Here is a 27,448-nt window from a genome sequence, read left to right as displayed (position 1 = left end):
GAGACCCGGGATCGAGTCCCACGTCGGGCTCCCGGCGCATGGAGCCTGCTTCTCCCTCTGCCTGTGTCTCTGCCTCTCTCTCTCTCACTGTGTGCCTATCATAAAAAAAAAAAAAGTGCATGTTCTCTCTCACTTTGTCTCTTTTGTTCTCTGTTATTTTTATTATGGCCATTTCCAAATGTACCCAAAAGCAGAGGGGACAGTGTAATGAACTTCTGCAACAGTGGGCCAGCTACAGCAATCAACTATGGCCAGTCTTGTTTCAACTATATTCATATCTTCTTTCTCCCCACAGATAATTGTAAAGTAAATCCCATACATATAATTTCATTTGTAATTACTTCAGTAAGTATGTGATTATCTTTTTCAACATTCAAGAGAGCTTCAGGGGAATATTGTCTCTATTCTCTCTTGCCACATCCCCAGAGCACATCTTCCAGAACCAGTACCAGGAAGTGGCACTTTTTCCACCCCTCCCTGGGCTTGGTGCTCCCTTGGCCCGCAGTTTCCATACCTGTCACAGTTGAAATAGTTCAAATAGTTCCAGACAACAGTTCTGACAATCAGTTGCTTGAAACCAGAGTAAGGTCAGGGTGTGGCACCTGTGAGCTGCAGGAGATGGGGGAGCTCATATGGCTGCAGGGCGGGGACCTATTCCTGGGATGCCCAGATGTCTTTTCTCGCTTTTGTTCCGTTCTTACTTACTGCTCCCACACAAAAGAAAGCAGCAGTGCTTTCAGCTCAGGCTCGAGGGTATTAACACTAGAGAATTTAAAACCCTGCTTTCAGGATACATGCGTGGGTAGGCACAACCCAATGACAATTATGATTCCAAAAAAATAAAAACCGAGAAATGGCAACACAAAGGTCTGTGAGATCCTGAAAAGGCAGGCATATTGATATATTTCACTTTGCCAAATTTAGTAAGAGTGCATTTTCCAAAGATAATGGATAAAAATAAAACAGATTTTTTTTGTTTAACCATCAGTTTACTAGAACTCTTGCTGTCTAATATCATTGCTGGTTGAGCACATGTGGCTATCAAGCACTTGAAATGTAACTAGTCTGAATCAAGATGTGCTATGAGTGTAAAATAAAATATACACTGGACTTAAATAGGTAAAATGTTAGGGCGCCTGACTGGCTCTCAATCAGTAGAACACACAACTCTTGATCTGGGGGTTGTGAGTTCAAGCCCTGTGCTCAGTGTAGATATTACTTAAAAATAAATAAAAATGGCAGCCTGGGTGGCTCAGCAGTTTAGCGCCACCTTCAGCCCAGGGCGTGATCCTGGAGATCCGGGATCGAGTCCCATATCGGGCTCCCTGCATGGAGCCTGCTTCTCCCTCTGCCTGTGTCTCTGCCTTTCTCTGTACATCTCTCTGTGTCTCTCATGGGTAAATAAATAAAAATTTTTAAAAAAAATATTTAAAAATAAATACATAATACATACATACATACATACATAGGTAAAATGTCTCAGTAATTATTTTTTATGTTAAAAGGATATTTTGGGGGGTGCCTGATTGGCTCAGCCAGTGGATCATATGACTACTGAACTCAGGGTTGTAGGTTCAAGCCCCATGTTGGGTGTAGAGATTACTTTAAAAAAAATAATAATAATAATAACAAATCTTAAATGAATGGATATTTGGGATATATCAGGTTAAATAAAATATATAGTGTTATTAAAATTAATTTCACACCTGCTTCTTTATACTTTTTAAATGTAGCTACTAGAAAATTTAAAATTACATAGGTAGCTAGCATTATATTTCTATTGGACACCACTGGAAACCAGAAAATTAAATAATTGAAACGTACCATTCTCCTGCTTTATGCACTCTGCTGCTTATTATGGTCCTTGGCAACATGTAAATTAAATTGCAGATTAGGGAGTGCCTCAGTCAGTTTGAGCATCTGACTCTTGATTTCGTCTCAGGCTCAAGTCATGATCTCAGGGTCTGGGAATCAAGCCCTGTGTCTGGCTCTGTGCTCAGTGAGGAGTCTGCTTGTGGATTCTCTCTTGCTCTCTCTCTCCTTCTGCCCCTCCCCCAGCTCACATATTCTCTCTCAACTAAATAAATCTTTTTAAAAATAAAAATAAGTAAATAGCAAATTAGTACAAATCTAACATGTCCTTTTATTCTGTCTAGAGTTTGACAGGAGGGGCCAATGGAGGTGTCCATTGTACGGATGTAACAAATGCAAGTAGGACAATGCTTTTCAACATTCATTCTCTGGAATGGGATAAAGAGCTCTGCGAGTGAGTTGTTTTGCCCTAAGAAGCACTTCCCAATATATTACCTATATATAACCTAAGTCTTAGTATTTTCAGATGTTGGTAGAACACCAAACTTTAATTGTTGATATTTCAACTACAGTATGCAAGTCTGTACTGTGTATTCAAAGAAGAGACTATTGTTGCATATATAGCAAACAGGCAAAATTAATTGTCTTGTTTAGGAAGATTAAGTTTCTTTAGAAAAGTGGGCACTGGGTGTTATTCTGTATGTTAGTAAATTGAACACCAACAAAAAATAAATTAAAAAAAAAAAAAAGAAAAGTACTTTGTTTTCTGTGTGCTTCTTAGTTTTTATTGGTTTCTATAAAGTTAGAATGTTAAATATCCAAACATACAACTATGTTGTCCTGGCTTATTTTTTTAAAAGATTTTATTTATTTATTCATAGAGATGCAGAGAGAGAGAGAGAGGCATAGACACAGGCAGAGGGAGAAGCAGGCTCCATGCAGAGAGCCTGCCTGATGTGGGACTCGATCCAGAGTCTCCAGGATCACGCCCTGGGCTGCAGGCGGTGCTAAACCGCTGCGCCACCGGGGCTGCCCTGTCCTGGCTTATTTAATTCTGCACTCCAATACATCCATTTTTTAATTGCTATTTACATTTTTTGCCTTTAAATCCATATAAATGTTTCTAGATATTTATTTAAAATAGTGATATAAAAAAATAATAATAATAAAATAAAATAAAATAGTGATATATACCCAATCCTATCTTACTGTTTTCCAGATTTTTTGAAATTCCAATGAAAATTCTTCCAAATGTCCGGAGTTCTTCTGAGATCTATGGCCTAATGGTAAAAAAAAAAAAAAAAAAAAAAATTAATTTCATTTTTAAAAAAGCTTTGCTATTCAGAATTCAAAGATAAGTTGTATTATGTTTTCTAGTTTGAGAGTTGTGACTCTTCTGTAAGTGTTGATAGTATGTAAAATAAGAATTTAGTGCTGTTTAAATAGTTTCATAACTTAAAAATTTTAGAATCCTTCTTACCAGTTGATTTTATATTTTATAAACATTAATTGGCTTTTCTTTGAGTATTCTAAAGTATTAATGCAAAAATCTAACTACAGAGGGTAGCATGGGAATGTTTGAGCTTGTTTATTCTTTTAATTGAAATAACTAGTAGATGTGGTGTTGTGTGCTTATAATTTATAGGAAAGACTCTTCACATTTTCATGTTCTTTTTCCTGTTGAATCTCTTTTAATAGCCAAACCATGTTTTTTATATTAAATTCTTGGTCAACTTGAGCAAAACTTTAACAAAGAAACCAAAAACAAAGAGTCTGTTTCTGATTTGTGATTGCTAATTAAACTGGTTTCTGTGATGGACATTTTACTGTTGCTTTCACTGAAACCGAAAGAAAAAGTACTTTCAGCAAAAAGTGTGCTTAGCATCATTGAGTATCTCTGATTACACATCAGGGATGAAAACCTCCAGGAGGATTTGAACTGGTATTTGAGCACAAAAATCTAGAATTTATGTGAAACTTAAAAATATGTCTAAGGTCAATTGCAAAAAAAAAAAATATTGTTTAGACATTTCATGACAAGTATTAGAAACTCTACTTATAAAGTTAACAATAATAGAGTTGAATACTAAGTGCTCTGGATAAAGTTTGAGCAGAGTTCTTAAATATTTCATTTATAATAAAGCCTTCTAATGCATCATGGAAATTTTTAAGGGAAGCACTGCTCATCTACAATAAAAATAATTTGATGACTTCATAGTCTACAGACTGACCTGGGTCAGGGAAAAAAAACCTATCTTTGAGAAATAGTTTTAGAGAATGGTTGAAATATCATTTACTGGCCTAGTTTTTTTCTTGCATTTAAAATATTATGCTTCTGTCCTCCTTTTTCCCCCTTGCTGACTATAGAAAATCTCTCATAGCCTGGTGAGTAGGTTGCCCACCAATTATGCTACCCATTCATTTGGAAAAGATACAGTGCATTTCCATTTAGTTTTAGACAAGCATAAATCCATTTACTAAGCAGATTGATCTAGAATCTCCATGACCCACCAAATTGCTATAAGCTCTAGACAAGCTCTAGGTTTTCTTTAAACTCAGTCATGTCTCTTTTTAAGCTCCCCATAAGACTGAAAGTGGGGTTTCAAAATAAAAGACTAAGCTAGTTTTCTGGACTGAGAAATTCTGATGTCTCCCATTACAAAGTACACCTGTGATGTGCTTTGGGCTTTAGCATAACAGGGAAATTAGATGTAGTTTTTAAACATCCTAAACATCTATCTTAAATGATACTTGACCAACCTTTCAGACTAGTTAGTTGGAAATGCACTGTCACTTTTTCTGCATGCTTCACCAGAGGACGTGCCCAGGAATCCTCCAGAAACCCCTCCCTGTGAAGGCAAAGCGCTTTATGTGCCTGAATGCACATTAGTAGATCCTGCTGGTAGTTTGATAATACCTTCGACAGTGTCAGCAAAGACTTCTTATCATATTTAAGTATATAAAGATATACAGCCTCCCAGTTTCTATGGATTCACTTTCAGCTCCTTATAAAGGATACCTGTCACTTACTACCCAGGTTCAGGTTTCCCAAGAATATTTAGTCAATAAAAATGGTAGCTCTTGAATTAAGCAGAAAGCATGAAAGAAATGAAATAATATCCACCATCGAGAAGATGTTTTCTGTTTTGTACAGGGTTTCCACATGTATGCTATTACTTTCTTATCATTGTAGCCATGTGAGGTGGCTTCTGTTCTTAGCCTCACTTTTCCAGATGGGGAACCTGAAGCTCCCAGAGGCTGGGAGACTGGCTCACAAATGGCAGACCAAGGGGGGCAGTCAATGGAGAGCTTTTGTTTGGTGCTGTTCCTAGTATACATCACACTACTTCATGGGTCATGTTCCTTCCCCCTAATTCCTTAATGCCAGCACAAATTGCTTTGTATTAAAGGTTTTTTAAGTTAAGATTGGTAAAATACATAACCACTCTCATTTTCCTCCCTAGAATGCTAGCCATACTTTCCAAATAAAAACCACTATTCATGACCTAAATTAACTCTTGCTTATCTAAACTTGAAGAATAATGCCGGCTGCAAACCAAATGCTCTTGGGTTCCTTGCTTCTCTTAAGAGCAGTTTTGGGTAAAGAAAGCTAACTGGTAAAACACAGCCTTCCAAAGTGAGGCTGTTCCATGCTGGTTTGATAGCTGCTCATATGTTCGTTTTAAAGGATGTGTTAGTCTTCTTATTAATGGCAACAATAACAAAGAGTTATCAGACCTAGGCATTCATGTTACCTGGACTCCATTTTGTACATCAAGAAATTGAGGCATAGAGAAGTTTCAGCAGCCTGCTCAGTGGCTTAACACCAACTAACCAAGAGTAGACCCCTCGTCTCCTGACTCAGTCCAGTGTTCGATGTTCATTCTCCCTCCAATGCTATGTCTCTTCTTGTCACTCTAGAAATACGTCTAGTATCTGTCTCTGAACCACATATGTAGTTGAAATACTTGCTTTGTCTTGTCTGCCCACATGCTCTGGCATGTTGCTATTCATGTCCATTCCTGTTGCAGTTGTGTTAGTAGAGATAACAGTTTGTGATTACTCATAATCCTTTTTTAAAATTTTATTAGAAAGCTGGAGCCTTGGAAGGTGTGCCAATATCTGGGGTAAGTTCCATCTCCCGGCTACCTCCTCGACCCTATCCCCTTCTGTGTTATGGGCTTCTTCCTACATCTTAATCAGTCTGCACCTTCCTAAACTATGGGGAAAAGGTAAAAGCAGCAAAATTGGCTGATTTTTGTTAGTAGGTGACACAGTATGGGCCACTGAGAATCTTTTGACTAAGTTCTAACTCTTCCTTTCCATTCCTACTATCTTGTAGGAGATATTAAGAAATGGGAGAATGGCCAAATGGAAGCAATGCAGAAATCAAAACAGTTCACTCCTTGATAAATATAAAAGGAAAAATAAATCCTATGACTGATCTAAAAGGGAAATTAAAAAAAAAAAAAAAAAAAAAAAAAAAAGGGAAATTAATAATATTGTCTTAGTGTTCTTTATTGTCATTTATGCTTTCAGTGTTTGGGGGACCAGTCTGCTGCATTGGTGGGACAAATGTGCTTCCAGGATGGAGAAGCCAAAAATACGTGAGTTTGAGAAACAGATCCAAAACCTGTGGTGTTTTGTTTATCTGTTTCTCCCTTTGATGTTTTGAATGAGAAAAATCTGTTGAAGTTCATCCAGGCTGAAAATCAATAGCTTAAGAGTTCAATAAGTTTTTGCCATTCAGTTTTCTTTCTCTCCAAATAAAATACATTATGCTGTATATAAACACACTGCTAAGGCTTATAAAGACCTTAATTGGGGATCCCTGAGTGGCTCAGCAGCTGGGCGCCTGCCTTCAGCCCAGGTCATGATCTTGGAGTCCCAGGATCGAGTCCCACATTGGGCTTCCTGCATGGAGCCTGCTTCTCCCTCTGCCTGTGTCTCTGCCTCTCTCTCTCTCTCTGCATCTCTATGAATAAATAAATAAAATCTTTATAAAAAAGACCTTAATTTATAAGATTCAATACTTTTTATATCCAGAAACTAAATTTTGGTGCTTTGTTTTGTTTTTAAAGGTTTTATTTATTTATTTGACAAAAAGAGTCCACACAGGCAGAGGGAGAAGCAGGATTGTGCTGTCTCTCACTTGCTATCTCTCTTAAATAAATAAAATCTTTAAAAAAAATTTTAATTTAAAAACAATTTTAAAAAGATAAAAATGAACTGTATTTCTCAACATACTGTTCCTGCTTAGACTTTCTCACTATAACTATAAAATTCTATTTTTGTGGGATTTTCAGTGCTGGCATTGTGCTTTCTCCCCATTACCCAGAGTTTCTCCTTCGACAAGAAGTAGAAGGAATGATGGAAGTAGAGATTTGGTGCATTTGTTTCCTAATCTCATCTCCTTACTACTGATACATGGGGAGTCTATAATAAGCCTAAGAGTGATTAAGCCTAAGGTTTCTGAAAACAGATGTTTAGAGTGGTTAAGCTAGTAAGTGAAAGAAGGAGCAGTCTTTGCTCCCAGATCCATCTGATTTGACTTAGCCAGGGCTCTTAACCATTCTATGTTACTGTACCCTGTGTAGAAAAGATTCCCATAGACCCAGCAGGAAACTGTCTACATTTATTCTTTTTTAGAGGATTTCCTACTCCTCTCATCAATATTAACCTCAGTGATGAAGTTCTTCTTTTGTGAATAATGGAATGTCTAACATTTTTTAAATATTTATTTATTATGTTATTATTTTTATTATATTTATTTTTATATATTATATTTATTTTTATATATTATATTTATTTTTTATTGTTTATTTATTTATTTATTCATTCATTCATTCATGAGAGACACAGAGAGAGAGAGGAAGAGACATAGGCAGAGAGAGAAGCAGGCTCCGTGCAGGGAGCCTGATGTGGGACTCGATCCCGGGACTCCAGGATCATGCCTTGGGCCAAAGGCAGACACTTAGCTGCTGAGCCACCCAGGCATCCTGGAATGTCTGACCTTTTTTTAAAGATTTTATTTATTTATTTATTTATGAGAGACACACGGAGAAAGGCAGAGACACAGCAGAAGGAAAAGCAGGCTCCATGCAGGGAGCCTGACATGGGACTCGATCCTGGGTCTCCAGGATCACACCCTGGGTTGAAGGCGGCGCTAAACCGCTGAGCCACCTGGGCTGCCCACATCTGACATTTTTAATGAAATGTTCTTGTGGTCTAGCACGGTCAGCAGTCCTCATGTGAGAGTTTGACATCATTTGTGAGAGATTTTTGGAGGGGGAGGAGAGATACGAAAGGTCATGGTATCCTGAGGTTATGACCAAGAGAGTTTGAATGAGCATGGGTCTGGAAACATACTCTTTGAATTCTGGCTTCCAAGCAGCTATACCAGGAGTCAAGAGAAATGTGTAAGAAATAGGCTATTTCCTCTACACTGTTCCTCCTCTGCTACACGCATTAATGCTAGTAAATCAGATGTGCTATTTGTCAAGTACCTAACACAGTGTAGAGCACATGGGAGGTACCCAATAAAATTGCTGGCTTTTCCTCCTCTTTCTGCTCCCTTCCCACTTAAGCATCATCAGCCAAGTCCTGGAATGATGAATTTAAGTGAGGCAGGGCTTATGGAATACCTCTGCACCCACTGCAGCGTGGAGGAGGGAAATAGCAAACTGTAAGATCTTTGGGCTTGTATTTCACTTCCCGAGAGGAGACAAGACAAATACACAGTTAATCATATGAGAAGTCAGAACTTACGTGCCATAGGAAACATTGAAATACTGCTTGGGTTTCAGAGGAGGAGGAGAGAAATCACAAAAGGTTATATTAATAATGAGATGTTTTGAAGAAGGAGCTATGCTGGTGAGGGCACAGAACACTGAACAAATATGCAAAGAGGTAAATGAAGACTCTGTTTAGAGAATGTAGAGAACATTCAGCTAGGGCAATGATAAAAAATAAGGCTAGGATCATGTTGTGAAGCCCAAAATTTCAGACTGAGGAGTTGTTTTTTTTTTTTATTCGGCAGTGGGACACTTCTGAATGTTTATGAGGTGGTGTTCAGAGTGGCTAGAACTGTTCATTAATAATATCGAAGTTCTTGGCCAAAGTAAAGAGAGACTAGAGGCAAAGAGGCCATGTGGGCATCCTGGTTCCGAATACAAGGACTAAAAGTTAGGATGAGGCCAGAGAGGGAGGCTGTTGGTGGGTATCCAGGGCACTGTCCAGGGACAAGAGACAGGAAGTAGTTATGGGGTCTAGTCACCTTGGCCCTGTGGGTAGGCTTAGCCTACTATAAGGAACAGTTCTGAATGGTATACTTTCTATTTGAGATGTGTTTATGGCTCTGGTAGGCTGTATATTGTCCACATTTGTAAGTACGAAATGAGTTCAGTATAAAAGTAGAGATTTTTAATTTCCTTACATAGAGGTGATTTTTGAAGAAGTAGGAATAGGCACAATTACCAAGAAAAAGTATACAGGTAGAAAAGACACAGGGATGGGAAGTTCATAAAAACAGAATGAAATTATTCATGAATCTGGAAATCCAGGGTAGAGATATTTAAGAGAGAGACTTGGTCAGCAGTGTAAAATACTACATAAAGGTCAGGAGGCTGAGAATCGAAGAGACCATTGTACATAGAAAGTAGGTCTTCAGTGGTGACTTCTAAGAATGAAGCTTTAGTAGAATGCTCAAGAGGAAAGCCGGGTGGCAAATAGCCAAAAGGGATGTGGGCCGGTAGAAAATAGAGACAGCAAGACAGAATGTAGTTTGCAAAAATGACCATCCAGAAGCTGTGAGCGAAGTAGGTGGTTTAAGTTAACAGCATCATGCCAAGCATGGGGCATTTTGTATGTGCTTTTAAGTTATAGTAAGACCAGAGAATGTTTCTTTGCAGGCTAAGTAGAGAACAGATGGGAGTTGTAAAATGAATAAGAGAGAAGCAATGGGCAGCAGTCCTAAGAGGTTGGAGAGGATGAAATTGAGAATTGAGTCAATCTCTTCCAACCTCAGCAGGGAGCAAATGACTGCCAACTCAGAATTGAGTGGAAAGCCCATCTCTGTTGGTGCGGAGGGACAGATTGTGGATTATTCTAATTTTTCTCTTGGCTTGTCTATATTTTCTGTTTTTTTTCTTGCATGAACATGGATTATTTGAACATTTATTTTTTTTTAAGATTTTATTTATTCATGAGAGAGACACAGAGAGAGGCAGAGACACAGGCAGAGGGAGAAGCAGGCTCTATGCAGAGAGCCTGATGTGGGACTCAATCCCTGGACTCCAGGATCACACCTTGGGCCAAAGACAGGCGCTAAACCACTGAGCTACCCGGGCTGCCCTATTTGAACATTTAATTTTGCTTTTAAGGACGAGAACCTAAGATAGGTGCCCTCTCTCCCCAGAGGCCTTAAATATCCTAAAGGAGCCCTTGACCTCCCTCACGGCTTTGGCTGGGGCCACTCACCCTCCTCCTGTGTGCCAGCTTTGGCACACTCCTCCACAAGGGAGAGTGGGAAGCCATCAACTTCACAGAGGTTAGAAAAGTCAAACATCTTTCTGGGATTCAAACACAGTACAATCTTGAGAAAGGATAGGTAGACCATATAAATGCTAAAAACTCCATATGTTTGATGACTGGGAAGAAAAAGTAATACAATTTCAGAGGAAAATAATTGCCTCTGTACTGCTTTGAAAGCTGTGGCCTGTATCTATCTAGAGTCTCCTCATACATTGATAATGTTCATTAATTACTTATGAAGTATACTAAGATAACAATTCACTTTTATTAAATGCCTTGAGCCTCTGCATCAAATTGGTACTCTGAGACTTGTGCACTACTGTTTGATAGGCAGGCTGTTTATATGGGGACTAGATTTAAAGATTTCTCCTTTAAAAAGCGTGCAACAGGTAATTTCCATTTTTAAGAATATTTATTAAAGGAGATTAACTTAAAATATATAGCTTTTTCAGCATCGTGGAAGTAAAAGACTATGGTGATTTATGTGTTTGCAGTTAGTAAATGTATTATTACCTGTACCTAGTGCTAGTTGGCTGGTGTCTTTAAAAACATAGGTACTTGTTAATCACATACTCCCTGAACGTGTTGGCTGTTTTGTCTACAGGCAGAGAATACATTTGCATGAAAAGAGGGTGTCTTGGGTGAATTCTTATTCATGACCTCAGTGCCTAAAAATGCGTGCTGGAAAAAATTGCGCTCGGTTTCTGTTTGCTCAATACCACTGATGACTGCTGACCTAGTGCTTACTGGTAGTAGCTTCTGCTGGGACCCCTCTGCCTGCCTCTGAACTGAGTGCTCCTCGCTCTCCCACCTGCTGGAATGTCAAAGAGCAGAGTAGCAAGGCCCATGAGGGGGCAATCCCAAACTTGGGCAGAATGGTTGTAGAGAGCCAAGCGTAACAGTCGCAGCCAGCTCAGTGGAAAACTGTTTCCCTGGGACCCTTCCCTGTATCACTTTGGATTACTTCTCTGCCTGGCACAAGTCAAAACTAGTCATTAATGTCCAAATGCCAGACTTGCTGCAGAGTCCAAAGCTTCTACTTACAAGGCTGCCATAAAATAAATTCAGTTCTTCCATGGCAGTCGTGTTCCATTCTTGCTCTGACTGTCCTACCTGTTAAAATGCCCTAGCCTGCAGAGAGAATGGGAAAGCTAGGGCTTCAGTAGTTTTCCCCTCTGTGCCACTCTTGTCCCCAAGATCCATCTCTACTTACCCACATTCTGGACCTAACCTCCCCTCCATGCCAGCAGACAATAGTGTTTCTCAGCTCATGACTGTACTATTGATAGAGCTAAGCAGCCAGCCCCATTGGTGAGATACTCCATTCCACGTGGGTTAGTAGCAGCTTAACTGTGACTGGACACAGAATTTGTTGTACTTTGGTGACATTTTATCGACACAAAGTCCTGGGCTACAACTAGGCACTAAATATTTTTCCACTAGGATTGCACTAAGTACATATTCTTTTAGGCTTAGTCTTTAAAACGGTATTCCAAATGGAGTATGTGATGCTTGTTAACTTTTGGAACTTTTCTAAAAGTTTAAGATAATGACTTTTGTTGTACATCAGGCTAAATGATTTATATTATTGACAATTCATGATTTATTTTTAATAAAATTGTCATATTGTTCATTCTTCCCCCAACTATAGGTATGGAACAGGCTGTTTCTTACTATGTAATACAGGCCGTAAGGTTGGTTTTTCCCAATTAAAAGATTGACAGTCTTCTTTAACTTCGTATAAATAATGCCTGAGCATAATTTGCTATTGTTACTTAGGATTCTGCAGATTTAGTTTGATTTTCATTAGGATTTAATTTAGAGCTCAGTAAAAATGATGAAAATCACTAAATTTAAATGACTCTAATAAGAACCATTTTAGGTTCTTTGAATTTTTTATGTGTGTTTTTGATTGTTGGTGGAAAATCTATACCAGGACTGTGTCATATTCTTAATGCAAATCTAATTTTGAACAAGGGATAACCATTTTGTACTATTGACATGAATTGTCCTTATTACTGGTAAATTGGACTCTTAAAGATTTATTTTTTAATTGTTACATATTTGTTGAATTATTTTGTACCAAGGTCATCTTAACCTTAAGAAATATTTTTCTGCTAGCTTTTTATATTCCTTGCTGCTGAAATATTTTTCTCTTTCCTACAGTGTGTATTTTCTGAGCATGGTCTTCTGACCACCGTGGCTTACAAGCTCGGCAGAGACAAACCAGTGTATTATGCATTGGAAGTAAGTACGTTTCAATCAATATGAGTAGTATGGCAAACAGTCAGAACCAGTGAAAATCATGGTGCTCTCTGATACCTTTTCTGGTAAATCTTAATATATGGGACTGAAAAAACTCCATTTTTTTTTCTTGGCATTTGGTTGAGTGGAAGGAACCCAGCACTGAGCTGGGGTCAGGACTCCCAGGAGATCTTGAGCATATCGGCTCCTTGGTTCTTTGACCAGTCCCTTGTAGCCATGTGGCAGTGTAAGATTTTCTGTGTCTGAAGTTTATCGAAGGTGTTGACTTGCTCTCCAGGTATTTCTGTCAACTGGAAAATTCTGTGTCTTAATAACTATGATGCCCCAGTGTTCTAAAGAGAACCACTGGGGGCAAAAGCAGAGGAACTCTATTCACATGTCTCCCCATAAAAATAAATTTTGCATCCGATTTTGATATGGGAAAGAAAGTGAGAAGATTTATGCCATATTTCAGTGGAAGCATTTGTTTCAAACACATTTATAAATTCTAGTAGGAATATATCAAATCTAAGTCTGTAGGGCACAGTGAATTTATATTAGAAACATTAGTAATTTTTATTGGTAAGGGCAAAGAAGCAATACTCTTTTTATCAAATCGGATATAGTCTTTTTTCTAAGATTTTATTTTTAAGTAATCTGTCTACATTCAGTGTGGGTCTCAAACTCAATCCCAAGTCACATATTTTACTGTTTTACTGACTGAGCCAGCCAGGTACGCCAGTCTTTTTTTTCTTTTTTCTTTTTCTTTTCCTTTTTTTTTTTTTTTTTGAGTATAGTTGACTCACAATGTTACATTACATTCAGGTGTACAGCTTAGTGACTTAGCAGGCTTACATACTCTGCTCACCACAAGTGCAGCTCCCATCTGTCCCACACAGCACTGTTAAAAATTTCATTAACTGTATTCCTTATACTGTGCCTCTTATTCCTGTGACTTATTGATTCCATAACTGGAAGCCTGTATCTCATTCTCCTTCACCCATTTCACCCATTCCCCACCCCCTCCCCTTAGATATCTTTCTTAAAAGCATCTCTTTACAATTCATTTTCATTGGTTCCCTTGTAATGTACAAATATACAATTGATCTGAAGGCTAACTGAGGCTTGTTCCCTAAAGTATCCAATAATAATTTGGTCACAAGTGTTAGACTTCTGTTTATAGTTCAAACATTTTATTAGTTGCTATGCCTAGAGCACAAAGAATTTATTTCCAATTTTTTCTTGCATCCTCCCGGCATAAGCACTGTACTCTCTCCCCTAATCCCTTCTCTGTAGATAATAGAAGCATTGGGAAACACTTGCTCTGTCTAATAATGGTATCATATCATTTCTCAAAAGTTGAATTCCTATGAGCCCTGTCCTGCTCTGTTTCTACCTGCAGAAAGTGCTTAGTACAGTGCTGGGCACATTGAATATGTACTATTTGATAAATGTTACCTATAGCAATTAAGTATGCTGCTCTCTTTTTTCCTTATACTGGAGACAGTCATTTAGAATTAGAGATGCTTTAGACCAGGAAAAGGCCTCTGGGATATGGCATATCTGGTCTTAACTTCCTCCCAACATGAAGAGCCTTCTCTTCTTTCCTTCACCAATAGCCCTCCAACTTCTGTTTGAAGATAGCACCAAAAACTGCTTCTTACTAATACCTCAACCACTAGACCTAGATTAGCTGTCAAGAGCATTCAAATACTAGCAGGCAGCTATCACTTTTTCTGGGTCTTTCTACTCCAGGATGAATTTCCTCATGCCCTAATGTCATATGGTTTCTGGATGCTTTCCAGTTCTGGACTCCCTTCGTTAGATGCATTCCAATCTGTCAGACTCTTCCAGAATGGAATAGAATGTAATCTGACCTGTACTGACTAGTCTGATTTATTCCTCTCTGACCATAAACACTGCTTCAGCTACTATAGCCTGAGAATTCATTAACTTAGTCTAATAACCCCATCATATCATTGGCTCTAGGAGCAGGTGTTAAAATATCTGGCTCTTACCAAAAAAAAAAAAAAAAAAAAATCTGGCTCTTTTTCAAATGATTCATTGTCATGCCAAGTCCTCTCCATTCTGTATTTGTACAGATCTTTTTATTTTTCCCCTTTTAAGTAATCTGTACACCCAAGGTGGGGCTTGAGCTCATGACCCCGAGATTAAGAGTCAAATGCTCTATAGACTGAGCTAGCCAGGCACCCCTGCAGATCTTTTGTTAATCTAAATGCAGGTATTTGGGCACTGAGGGGGGCACTTGACAGGATGAGCACTGGGTGTTATTCTGTATGTTGGCAAATTGAACACCAATAAAAAATAAATTTATTATTAAAAAAAATAAAAAAATAAATGCAGGTCTTTGTGGGGGATCCCTGGGTGGCTCAGCGGTTTAGCGCCTGCCTTGGCCCAGGGCGTGATCCTGGAGTCCCAGGATCAAGTCCTGCGTCGGGCTCCCTGCATGGAGCCTGCTTCTCCCTCTGCCTGTGTCTCTGCCTCTCTCTCCCTCTCTCTCTGTATCTCATGAATAAATAAAAATCTTTTTTAAAAATTTTAAAAAAATAAATTCAGGTCTTTGCTTCTTCCTGTCAAATTTCATGATAGTAATTTCAGCCTATACTGACACACTCTGGATTCTTTTTCAGTCTTTGCTCTGTTACTTTTCCCATTTTGCCTCATCTAGAAAATTAACAAGCATATGCTTTATGATTTTGTTTCGATTCATGTAACTTTTTTTTAAAGATTTTATTTATTTATTCATGAGAGACACACAGAGAGAGACGCAGAGACACAAGCAGGCTCCATGCAGGGAGCCCAACGTGGGACTCGATCCCGGGTCTCCAGGATCACACCCCGGGCTGCAGGCAGCGCTAAACCGCTGTGCCATGGGGGCTGCCCTCATGTAACTTTTTTTAAAAATTCATAGAATTTTAAATCTGAGAGGAACAGTAGATTAGACTGACAAACAGGCTTTGTTATGTTCTCATAAGGCCTTTGAGAGTAGGAAGTGAAATCAAAGTTACTTGGCTATGGTAACTTTTGATAGCTAGTAAGTAGCAGATCCAGGATGCAAATTCAGGCTATTGGACTCAAAATCTAGACACCTGGCCAGCACTATGCCATCGCCAGTCTCCCGAGTCGATTTGTTCTTTTCATTGCATCTCAGATATGTCACTTTCTTTGTCTCCTCTCCTAGCAGCCTGCCTGAGCCACAACATATACACTTAAACAGATGGTGAACATGGACACTCACAGTAGTAGATAGGATTTTTCCTGTATTTTCTAACTTTTTTGTTCCAACTAACAGACATGTAAAAAAATTGAACCAAACCAGAAAAAAGGGCAAAGCCTAAAGCTACATTGGTAAAACTTTTTCTCAGTAAATTCCTGCTAATTCCACTTGGTCACACCACTTCCACTTTTTGTAAGTAGTGTGACCAAGTGTATATTTACACTTATTTATATATACACTGACAAAGTGTATATTTAATAATCATTTTTTAATTAGGTTGTTAGGTTTGGCAATCTGAGGTATTAAAATTTTACTTTCCCTTTTTTAAAAACTAAAATTATAGCTTCCCATTTTAGGTCTTAATCTTGCATTCTATTCTCCCTGTGCTGATTTGGAAGCAACATCATGTATTTCCTATTGTTGTTGTTGTTGTTTTGGGTTTCTTTTCTTTTGTGGGCACCTTAAAACTTTTTAAATATTATTTAACTATAGGGTACCTGGTGGCTCAGTTGGTAGAGCCTCCAACTCGATCTCAGGATCATGAGTTCAAGCCCCACATTGGATGTAGAGCCTACTTAAAAATATATATTATTTAGCTATATATTTTCCTAGCAGTGTTGATAGTTTAGTAATTTGAATGTCCCACCCATGATGATGACCTCAAATGCTTTTCCTCTGTTACCTCTGCCAGCAATCCTGTCATTGAGTTTAAAGTATTCATCCCTGCCCCCCTTTTTTTTAAAGTAGGCTCCTCGCCCAACATAGAGCCCATAGGGCTCAAACTCAACCCTGAGGTCAAGACCTGAGCTGAGATAGAGTCAGAAGCTTAACTGACTGAGCCCCCTAGGCACCCCCTCCCCTTTTTCTTAAGCAAGCAGTTATTAGTTCTGTTTTCTTATCAGTAGATAATAAGTCATATTAAATGGCTTATTTTATCATTTTTTGTGGCCAGAGTCATTTCTTTGGGGTCAAACCTTTTATGGCCCTACCTCCATTTTTTTTTTCTTGCAGAGGGGCATTCTTTTGTGGTTCTCTTATTAAGAGCCTTGGGTATTTAAGGCTATTCCTTTTAGGTTTGTCTTTATTTCACCCTCTCTCTGGGGTGGTTATAGAATCTTAGGGACGCCTGGGTGGCTCAGTGGTTGAGCATCTGCCTTCAGCTCAGGGCGTGATCCTAGAGTCCCAGGATCGAGTATCGCATCGGGCTCCTTGCAGGGGCCTGCTTCTCCCTCAGCCTGTGTCTCTGCCTCTCTCTCTCTGTTTGTGTCGCTCACAAAAGACAATTGGGTTTATATTTCATTTTACTGATCTTGTTAGATAAATTGGATACACGTGTGCCTTCGATTCTAGAAAATCTTCAGCAGTTACCTCTTTAAGCATTGCTACTCTACCATTACCTCCAGCCTCTTCTGCAGTTGCTATTGTATGGATTTTGGAACCTTTCCTCCCATCCTCCCCGTCTCTGAACTGTTCTTTTATATATTTTTCATCCCTTTGCTTCTCTGTGCTGCATCTCTGGCTAGTTCCTACCTACCTACCTTTCTTTCCAAATTCTCTTTAAAACAAAGCTGGGGGACAGCCCGGGTGGCTCAGCAGTTTAGCACCGCCTTCAGCCCAGGGCGTGATCCTGGAGACCCAGGATGGAGTCCCACATCAGGTTCGCTGCATGGAGCCTGCTTGTGTCTCTGCCTCTCTCTCTCTGTGTATGTGTCTCTATGAATAAATAAATAAATAAGTAATCTTTTTTAAAAAAATAAATAGGGCAGCCTTGGTGGCGCAGCGGTTTGGCGCCACCTGCAGCCCAGGGTGTGATCCTGGAGACCAGGGATTGAGTCCCACACATCGGGCTCCTTGCATGGAGCCTGCTTCTCCCTCTGCCTGTGTCTCTGCCTCTCTCTCTCTGTGTCTCCCATGAATAAATAAATAAAATCTTATAAATAAATAAATAAATAAATAAATAAATAAATAAATAAATAAATAAAATAAAATAAAATAAAATAAAATAAAATATAAAAAATAAAAAATAAAAAGTAAATAAAAAATAAAACAAAGCTGTGATGCCTGGTTGGCTCAGTGGTTGAGTGCCTCCCTTCAGCCCAGAGTGATCCTGGAGTCCCACGATCAAGTCCCGCATCGGGTTCCCTGTGAGGAGCCTGCTTCTGTCTCTGTCTCTTATGAATAAATAAAATACTTTAAATACTTTAAAATAAATAAATAAAACAAAGCAAAACAAATCTTTTTATTGTGAAGCAGAAAACATGTACAGAAAAATGCATAAAATATCAATTTACAGCTTGACAAATGATTATATAGAGAAATTAATGTATCCTCTACCCAGGAAGCAGAAAACTGGCAGCAACCAGGAAGCTGTGTGCTCCTCCCACTCACAGCCTTTCCCTCTCCCCTAAAGTCACCAGTGCCCTGACTTTTATTATAACCTCTACCTTGCTTTTTTTTAAGAGTTCCAGAACTTTATATGTGCAACCCTCTGTGCACCTGAGTGGCTCAGTAGGTTAAACATCTGCCTTCAGCTCAGGCCATGATCCCAGGGTCCTGGGATCTAGCCCTGGATCAGGCTCCCTGCTCAGCGGGGAGTCTGCTTCTCCAGCTCCCTCTGCCCCAACCCCTCCACACACACACTCTTGTGCGTACTCTCTCTCTTAAATAAATATTAAAATATGTGCAACCCTCAACACCAGAGTTGAGTTTTTCAATACTTTGTATATTAAAAATATAAAAGAGAAAGTGAGAGAGACTGAGTCATATGGTATGTATTCTTTGATGTGGCTTCTTTCACTCAACATGACATTTGTGAGGTTCATCCATGGTGTTAGATAGAGCTTTGACATCATTCCTTTTCGTCACCATATGAAAATATCACAGCTTAGTATTTATCCATCTGTTGACCTTTTGGTTGTTTTCGCTTTTCATCTCTGATGAAAAATGCTACTATGAACATTTTTGTATACATCTTGCTATAGGAATAGAATTTGTAGGAAGTAGATTATGTGTATCTTCCCTTTGAGTAGATGATGCAAACCATTTTTCACAGTGAAGGCAGCAAATTACACTGTCACCTCCAGTGTATGGAAATATCATCTCGTCTTTTCTCAAATGGATCTCACATATTACACTCTTAAATTTCACTCAATAACTCCATTCCCATGATTTTTAACTGGTTAATTGTTCATATCCACCTGATCTTGTTTTATTTCTCTTTTCTTTTTTTTTTTTATTTTTTTTATTTTTTTTTTATTTATTATTTTTTTTTATTGGTGTTCAATTTACTAACATACAGAATAACCCCCAGTGCCCGTCACCCATTCACTCCCACCCCCCGCCCTCCTCCCCTTCCAACACCCCTAGTTCGTTTCCCAGAGTTAGCAGTCTTTACGTTCTGTCTCCCTTTCTGATATTTCCCACACATTTCTTCCCCCTTCCCTTATATTCCCTTTCACTATTATTTATATTCCCCAAATGAATGAGAACATATAATGTTTGTCCTTCTCCCTCTTTTCTTTTGATACATAATTTCCTGGCTGGTTTTTAAAAATGGAAATCATGCCTGAATCCATTTCTTTGAATTCTTCTCACACTTATGTATTTTAAAGTCCTTGTCAGATTGGAGTGAGTTCTCTTCCAGCTGTTAAGTTTTGTTGACTGTTGGTAATAGATTTCTTCATGTGTTTTGGAATTTTTACTTCTGGTCTCATCTATTAAGCCTTTTTCAGCAAAAGTTATCCATAAGCAAGCAGGAGAGCGCCACCTAGCCCCTGGCTTCAAGCCCTGACGCTGATTTCCATTCCTTCTCTTTTGCAAACCACTCTGGAGCTCTTTGCTCAGGAGAAGCCAGTTCCTGGCCATGCTCCTGCTTCCTGACATTTACTGAAGAACTAAGCAGAACCTCCTATGCCTGTGGTCTCAAGCCCTGCTCAGTTGTGCGTTTCTGTTTCTGTCCACATCTACCACTGCTCCACATTTGAGTCAGCATATGTTGTTTGGGTGTTCCCTTTTTACATTTTGCCCTGTTATCCTGTTTCTAGAACAGGGGATTTTTAAAGTGCAAACTCACCATTTCTGATGTGGACATCAAGAGAATTCTTTTTTTTTCTCCCTCCTCCCTAGCATGTGATTCATCTGGGCCTGACACGTTAACATCCCTAGGCTCTTACTTTCATTATCAGTAAAAAGGAATTGGGGCACATGATCCTTGGATTGTTCTAAGACTTTATTTTTTTGTTGTTGTTTTAAGACTTTAAACTCATATTAAACTGCTTCAATTTGTCTTACCCTTTCACTGGAAAATTTTCCCTTTTTTCTTTAAAGATTTCTTTATTTTTAAGTAGTCTCTACCCAATGTGGGGCTCGAACTCACAATCCTGAGATCAAGAGTCACACACTCCAATGACGGAGCCAGCCAGGTGCCCCCCACCAGAAAATTATTCTTAGTGGTAGGAGAGGTTGAAGCAAAATAGAGCAGTTGAGTAGGTCTGCCTTTTCTGTGCCGTTAATCGGACACCATCTTCCTTAAGCTGTGCTTCTCCCTTCCATTGTTTATCTTTTTCTAAATATCATTTCACAAAACAGGGGCAGCCCGGGTGGCTCAGAGGTTTAGTGCTGCCTTTAGCCCAGGGCCTGATCCTGGAGACCAGGGATCGAGTCCCACATCAGGCTCCCTGCATGGAGCCTGCTTCTCCCTCTGCCTGTGTCTCTGCCTCTCTCTTTCTCTATCTCTGTGTGTCTCATGAATAAATAAAATAAAAATCTTTAAAAAAAATAAATAAATAAATATCATTTCACAAAACAAAAATCCTTTGGGGGCCTTTAATATTTAAGAAGTTGAGCTTACTTAGAATTGGAGACTTCTGTGTTCTGTATTGTCACTGAGCTGCAAGTTCCCTGAGGCCATGGTACTTGTCTCTCTGCTTCACCTCTCCATGGGAGCAGGCTGGCATGTAGTAGATAATAAATACTGTTTATATACCAAATCTTATGCCATTTTTATCCATTTTAATATGAATTTCTGAGGTACCTGGGTGGCTTGGTCAGTTGGGTATCTGCCTTCAGCTCAGGCCATGATCTCTTGGTCTTGGGATCAAGCTCAGTGTTGGGCTCTCTGCTCAGCAGGGAGTCTGCCTCTCCTCTCACTCTCCCTCTGTGCTCTCTCTCAAATAAATAAAATCTAAATAAATAAATAAATAAGAGTTTCAAAGAGGATTTCCCTCTATGCCCCCTAGGTTTCTTTAAATGTCCCTTCTCAGGGATCCCTGGGTGGCTCAGCGGTTTAGCGCCTGCCTTTGGCCCAGGGAGCGGTCCTGGAGTCCCGGGATCGAGTCCCATCTCGGGCTCCCGGCATGGAGCCTGCTTCTCCCTCCTCCTGTGTCTCTGCCTCTCTCTCTCTCTCTCTGTCTATCATAAATAAATAAATCTTTACAAAAAATAAAAATAAAAAAAATAAAAATAAAAGTCTCAGAACTTTAAAAAATAAAAAATAAAAAAATAAATGTCCCTTCTCCCATCTCTTCTTTGGTATGTTTTATGATGATGGTGTCAAGTTTTCCTTATTAGAATTTTTCATCCTTCTTAAGCCAGGTATTCCATTTTTGGTAGAAGCCTATGTATTAGTTAGCTATTGCTGTATGACAGTTTTACCACAAATGTAAGTAGCTTACAACCACTTGTCTTATAAGTCAAAGGTGTTGGCTTGAGGGTGTGGTCTCATCCAAAGCTCCATCTGCTTCCATGCCCACTCACTCAGATTATTGGCTAAATTCAGCGTCAGTTTCTTGGTGTCAGTCAAAGGCTGCCCTCAACTCCTAGAGACCATCTGCACTGTCTTCTCATATGAAAGACCCCAACAGAGGACCCCCGCTGCTTTCTCAAAGCCAGCAAGGAAGGGAGAAAATCCAGACAACAGCCACGATAATCTTATGTAGCTTAATCCCGTATACTCCATCACATGCATCCCATCACCTCTGACATGTGCTATTGCATGGAAGCAAGTCCTAGGTCCCACCATGCTCAAGAGAGGATCCATGTGGGCATCAACACCAGGAGGTGGGGACCGTGGAGGCTGCCTTCATTAAGAATCTGCCTTCCACAGTCTGTAAACGTTGTTTGTGAACTTCTACAATGTATTTTCTTGGAAAGTAAACTTTCTGAGTGGTAAATGCTTTTTATCTTAATTTCCTTACTTGTTACTGAAGTATTAATAATATAGATTATATTTTATTTACTTTTTAAAAAAATTTTTTTTAAAATTTTTATTTATTCATAGAGACACACAGAGAGAGAGGCGCAGACACAGACAGGGAGAAGCAAGCTCCATGCAGAGAGCCCGACGCGGGACTTGATCCCGGGTCTCCAGGATCATGCCCTGGGCTGCAGGTGGCACTAAACGGCTGCGCCACTGGGGCTGCCCTATTTTATTGATTTTTAAAGATTTTATTTATTCCTGAAGATACAGAGAGAGGCAGAGACATAGGCAGAGAGAGAAGCAGGCTTTCCACAGGGAGCCTGATGCCAGATTCAATCCCAGGACCCCAGGATCATGATCTGAGCCAAAGGCAGACACTCAACCACTGAGCCACCCAAGTGCCCCTATAGATTACAATTTAAAAATGATATTCCCCCAATTTAACTCTAGGTTTCTGTTCTCTCTTCTATGCAACTAAAAATGGTATGGAGTTAGATTTTGCATTTATAATCTTATACAAATTAAGTACAGTATAAATTACATACATAGAGATAACATAGGGGATCCCTGGGTGGCTCAGCGGTTTAGCGCCCACCTTCAGCCCAGGGCCTGATCCTGGAGACCTGGGATCGAGTCCCATGTCAGGCTTCCTGCATGGAGCCTGCTTCTCCCTCTGCCTGTGTCTCTGCATCTGTCTGTCTCTCTCTCTCTGGTGCCTCTCATGAATAAATAGATAAAATATTTTTTAAAAAATAGAGATAACATATTACTGTAGCATACACAAAGCTATGTTTTCTATACCTAATGGATGATTTTAAGCAATTTATTTTTTTAAAGATTTTATTTATTTATTCATAGAGAGGCAGAGACACAGGCAGAGGGAGAAGCAGGCTCCATGAAGGGAACCTGATGTGGGACTTGATCCTGGGTCTCCAGGATCACACCCCGGGCTGCAGGTGGCGCTAAACCGCTGTGCCACCAGGGCTGCGCCCCCCCCCCCTTTTTTAAAGGATTTTAAGCAATTTAAAGATAATCTTAATTTTACATAATTTTTCTCCATACCCACTGATTTTAAACACAACTGCCTTGTTGATAGAACTACCCCACATCCAGAAATGTCTCCTTAAAATAGATACTGTTGGTGGCTATGGCATTCGTGGCAAGGAGCTCTTGAGGAAAAGTATATTTGTCTGCTATGATGTTACATCAGTTCTGCTTCATTATTTTTTTTTTTTTTAGAGACAGAGCATGCACAAGCAGGGGTGGGGGGAGAGGGAGAGGGAGAGTGAATCTTAAGCAGACTCCATGCCCAGTGCAGAGCCCAAAGTGCGGCTAGATCTCATGACTGAGATCATGACCTGAGCTGAAATCAAGAGTTGGTTGCTTAACCAACTAAGCCACCCAGGTGCTCCCTACTTCATTATTTTTATAATTTGCTCTTTCCATAGCCTGTTTCTTAGCCTCCCACTTTCCAGGCTATGTATCTAATTTTAAATGATTTATTCCTCTTATCCTGTTCATCATTTCATTTATTTTTCTTTATACATTCTCATTTCTTTTTGTCTTTCTTAGGGTACAACTACTCAGTTTACATGCACCTCTCCCATAGGTCATGTTTTCTAATGAGAGTTCATTCATGTTTGTAGATGTTGCACTGAAGTATTGGATCTTTATAGTTAGGATATAATTGACAATAACTTATTTGATAGCAAGTAGATCACCACCTTCTGTCATTTTAGGTTTCTGTTCCTGTACTCTTTTTCTGACCCATCTTGAAAGCAATATACCATCTCCCACTTTATCTTCTGCCTCTGAATTCAAAAGACCCATTTTTTATGAATTTAGAGGTTTCTTTCATTTTTATTAATTTTTTAGAAGGCCAGCTAATACCATGTGTTATATCCTGGTACCAAAATTATATTCTTATTTCAGATAAGTGTTTTAATCTGCCTTTTATTTTCTTATACTGAATTTTATTTTTTCAGTCATTCCTGAATCAAACACTCCTGTACACTCCTGATGATGGAATTTAAAATAATTTTCTTCAGGAGCTTTAAGAGTGGCTTTGTATTTTTTCTCTTTTGTTTCAATCTAAGTAATGACCTCTAGCTCACAACCAGTTACTTTTCATTAAAACCTTGAGGGCAGCCTGTGTGGCTCAGCGGTTTAGCGCCACCTTTGGCCCAGGGTGTGATCCTGGAGACCCGGGATCGGGATCAAGTCCCATGTCAGGCTCCCTGCTTGGAGCCTGCTTCTCCCTCTGCCTCTCTCTCTCTCTGTTTCTCTCATGAATAAATAAATAAAATCTTAAAAAAAAAAAACTTGAGCTTCCTTTTGCTAAAACAATATTACTTCCTCTCCCCCACAAAAAATTATCTAAGCCCATTACATACTGCCTTTTCAATGGAAATGAGATTCATCAGTGTTCGCTTTCCCAAAGTATAAAGTTCCATTAGCTAATAACCACAAAACCATTCCACTAGACTTCTTGCACAGTAGCTGTTTGAAGTTCATTAGTTTACTCACCTAAAACTATTGAAAATCTATGCATTTCTTGGTTAGATGTGATTTAGGGCCAGTATTTTTTGAGAGTATAGGGAGAAAGGGACACTTGTTTTTTTCAATTAGATCTAGAATCGTGCTGTCCTGTATGGTAGCTACTAGGAACATGTGGCTAGTCCAAATTAAGATGTGTCAGAAGTGTAAAATATATACCCGATTTCAAAGACTTAGTACAAAAAATATCAAATACCTCAATACTTTTTATATTGATTGCATGTTGCAGTGATAATACTTTTAATATGTTGGTTTAAGCACAATATATTACAATTAATTTAACCTGTTTCATTTTACTCTTCTAAAATGGTAACTACAAAGTTTGAATTACATATATGGCTGACATTATATTTCTACTGAACAGTGCTGGTCTAGAATATCTTAGACATTTACTTGTCTTTGACAACTACCATCTCTGAATTGTTTGCTTCCAAAGGAAATTTGAGAGTGAAATTCTAAAATCTCTTTAACCCCAAAATTTTGTTTTCCTTGATGGTTCCACTAAGCACCTAAACATATATCAAAATTAGGAAGTGTATTAAATTTTTTTTCAGAGAAAGAGACAGTGGGTTAGAGTCCCTTCAAGGTATTCGTTGAATTGGTTTTTTTCCCCATTTTTAAAGCTTGGTTAAATTTGCCCTGCGATGTCAAATCTCTTCCTCAGTAATTTTCTATAGCTAAAAAGCTGCTGTATAAAGAGAACAATTGTAGTATTTTGCACTTTGCTGTGACATATAGTGACTTGTCCTCATAGAAGCTATGAATGATAGAATGAATCAACATATTCCACATCTTGTTTGTTTATATCCTGGAAATTAACAGCAAGGAGAGTGACCATTTATAATTCAGCTAATTGAGTTGGTGACAGGATGGTAGGCAACAGAGAAAAAACATTCTGTTGCCTGCACTTAGTATCACCTGATGTTTTGGTTTAGGATGACTCTGTGAAAGTAATTTGCATTAATAATCTGTATGGGGGGAATCCCTGGGTGGCTCAGCGGTTTAGCACCTGCCTTTGGCTCAGGGCGCGATCCTGAAGTCCCGGGATCAAGTCCCGCGTCGGGCTCCCTACATGGAGCCTGCTTCTCCTTCTACCTGTGTCTCTGCCTCTCTCTCTCTCTCTATGTCTATCGTGACTAAATAAATAAAATCTTTTAAAAAAAATAAATAATCTGTATGAATGAAACATCAGGCCCCCAAAACATTTTTTTTGCAATTCCTAATGGTTTGTGTTGGTACTTTCTTTCCTTTTGCCCCTCAGGATCTTTTTATAATAGCCTTATTGAGAAATAATTTGCATATCATATGATTCATCCTTTTAAAGTATACAGTTCAGTGGTTTTCACTATATTCACAGAGTCATGCAACCATCATTGCAGCCAAACATTAGAACATTTTCATCACCCTCAAAAAATAACCCCACCACCCCAGCCTTAAGCAACCACTAATCTACTCTTTGTCTCCATGGATAGGCTTATTGTGGACATTTCATATAAATAGAATCATGCACTTTAGAGTCTTCTGTGACCGGCTCCTTTCACTTAGCATAATATTTTCAAAGTTCACATCTTAGCAGAACTTCATTCCTTCTTGTGACCAAATAATATTCCATTGTGTGGATATACTATATTTATTTGTTCATTCATCAGTCAATGGAATTTGGATTATGCTTTTTTAACACATAAAAAATTAATGAAGCTAATATTTACATTCAGTAATAACCTTCCCCTCCAGTCTCATATCGAGCCTCATAGTAGTTTAAGTAGGTGTTGTGATAGTCAAGCACCATTTTATAGGTCATGGAATGGAGGCTCACCAAGCCTAACTAATTGGCCTAAGATCACATAGCAGTTAAGAACTAGAACTTGGACTTAAAGCCTGTTTATCTGACTCCAAGTTGTGTTTTTCTTCCTTATTGCCATAGCCTCATCCCCCGCACCCCATCCCCTGGTGATTTCGTTGAATAATGGCTTTGTAGTTAGCCTCTTTGCTAACTTTTTGTTGCTGTTTCTTGATTTAATATACTGCTAGATACAGGAAATGGAAAAAACTTTTAATGTGGCCTCTTCTGATAACTCGGGGGATAAGGTGGAAATGTTTTCTGGGTGATAATCTACCTCATAGTTTAACAACAGTCCGTAGAACAACAGCTTGTACAGGTCCAAGGGTGTGCTGGAGGCCTCACTTTTTGTCCGTCTCATGAAAAAACTTCTAATGACCTAGATAAAACTACATTTGTATTAGTAGACCTAGCTTATAAAATAAAAAATAAAAAAAGTAGACCTAGCTTATGATACTTGTAAAAGTCTCAAACTTGAAATTTAAAAATTTTATCCATCTTCTAGTGTCAGACATAGAGAAATGCTCAAAAAAGTCTTTTGATAGTGATAACATATTCTCTCTGGGATTCCTTCTCTTTTGTAGGGTTCCGTAGCTATAGCTGGTGCTGTTATTCGCTGGCTAAGAGACAATCTTGGAATTATAAAGACCTCAGAGGAAATTGGTGAGTATGTTCTACCAAAGCATTGGCATCTAGATAATGAAAATTTTAAATATTTTACCTTTGCAGTCTGTTAATACTTGTACTTTGAGCCATATGTGATATTAGATGATATAGATTCCTATTACAAGTTGGATTTTTATAGAAAAGACTATCTTGTGAAGATTGATAAAACAACAAATTGGCATAATTAGTGGTGGCTATTAACAAACTGGTAAGGCAGGACATAAAAATTACCCAAGTGTAAAATCAAACACCAGAGATTACCAGAATATGCAGGTAGAGTAGTCCCGTTAAATTTATCTGATGGGAAAGAGCTTTAACTCTTAGATTAGAGTGAGCATTAAAACACCAGTACCTATTATGTAAC

General features: G+C 38.8%; 1 protein-coding gene across 7 annotated transcripts in view; it reads left to right on the top strand.

The window, feature by feature from the left end:
• Positions 1–27,448, top strand: part of GK (glycerol kinase) — a 77,402-nt gene that overhangs the window by 37,362 nt on the left and 12,592 nt on the right. For 5 of the 7 annotated variants that reach the window (XM_072817231.1, XM_072817228.1, XM_072817233.1 and 2 more), the window contains 8 exons: positions 2,157–2,266; positions 3,032–3,098; positions 4,180–4,197; positions 5,904–5,939; positions 6,352–6,419; positions 11,996–12,038; positions 12,511–12,591; positions 27,003–27,081. In XM_072817231.1, coding sequence (XP_072673332.1) covers positions 2,157–2,266; positions 3,032–3,098; positions 4,180–4,197; positions 5,904–5,939; positions 6,352–6,419; positions 11,996–12,038; positions 12,511–12,591; positions 27,003–27,081 — 502 coding nt within the window. The remainder of the gene's footprint in view (positions 1–2,156; positions 2,267–3,031; positions 3,099–4,179; positions 4,198–5,903; positions 5,940–6,351; positions 6,420–11,995; positions 12,039–12,510; positions 12,592–27,002; positions 27,082–27,448) is intronic. The other 2 variants (XM_072817234.1, XM_072817230.1) reach the window with 1 other exon arrangement.

This window comes from Canis lupus, chromosome X (genome assembly GCF_048164855.1).
Source record: "Canis lupus baileyi chromosome X, mCanLup2.hap1, whole genome shotgun sequence".
Taxonomy (NCBI): domain Eukaryota; kingdom Metazoa; phylum Chordata; class Mammalia; order Carnivora; family Canidae; genus Canis; species Canis lupus.
This window is presented reverse-complemented; position numbering and strand designations above follow the sequence as displayed.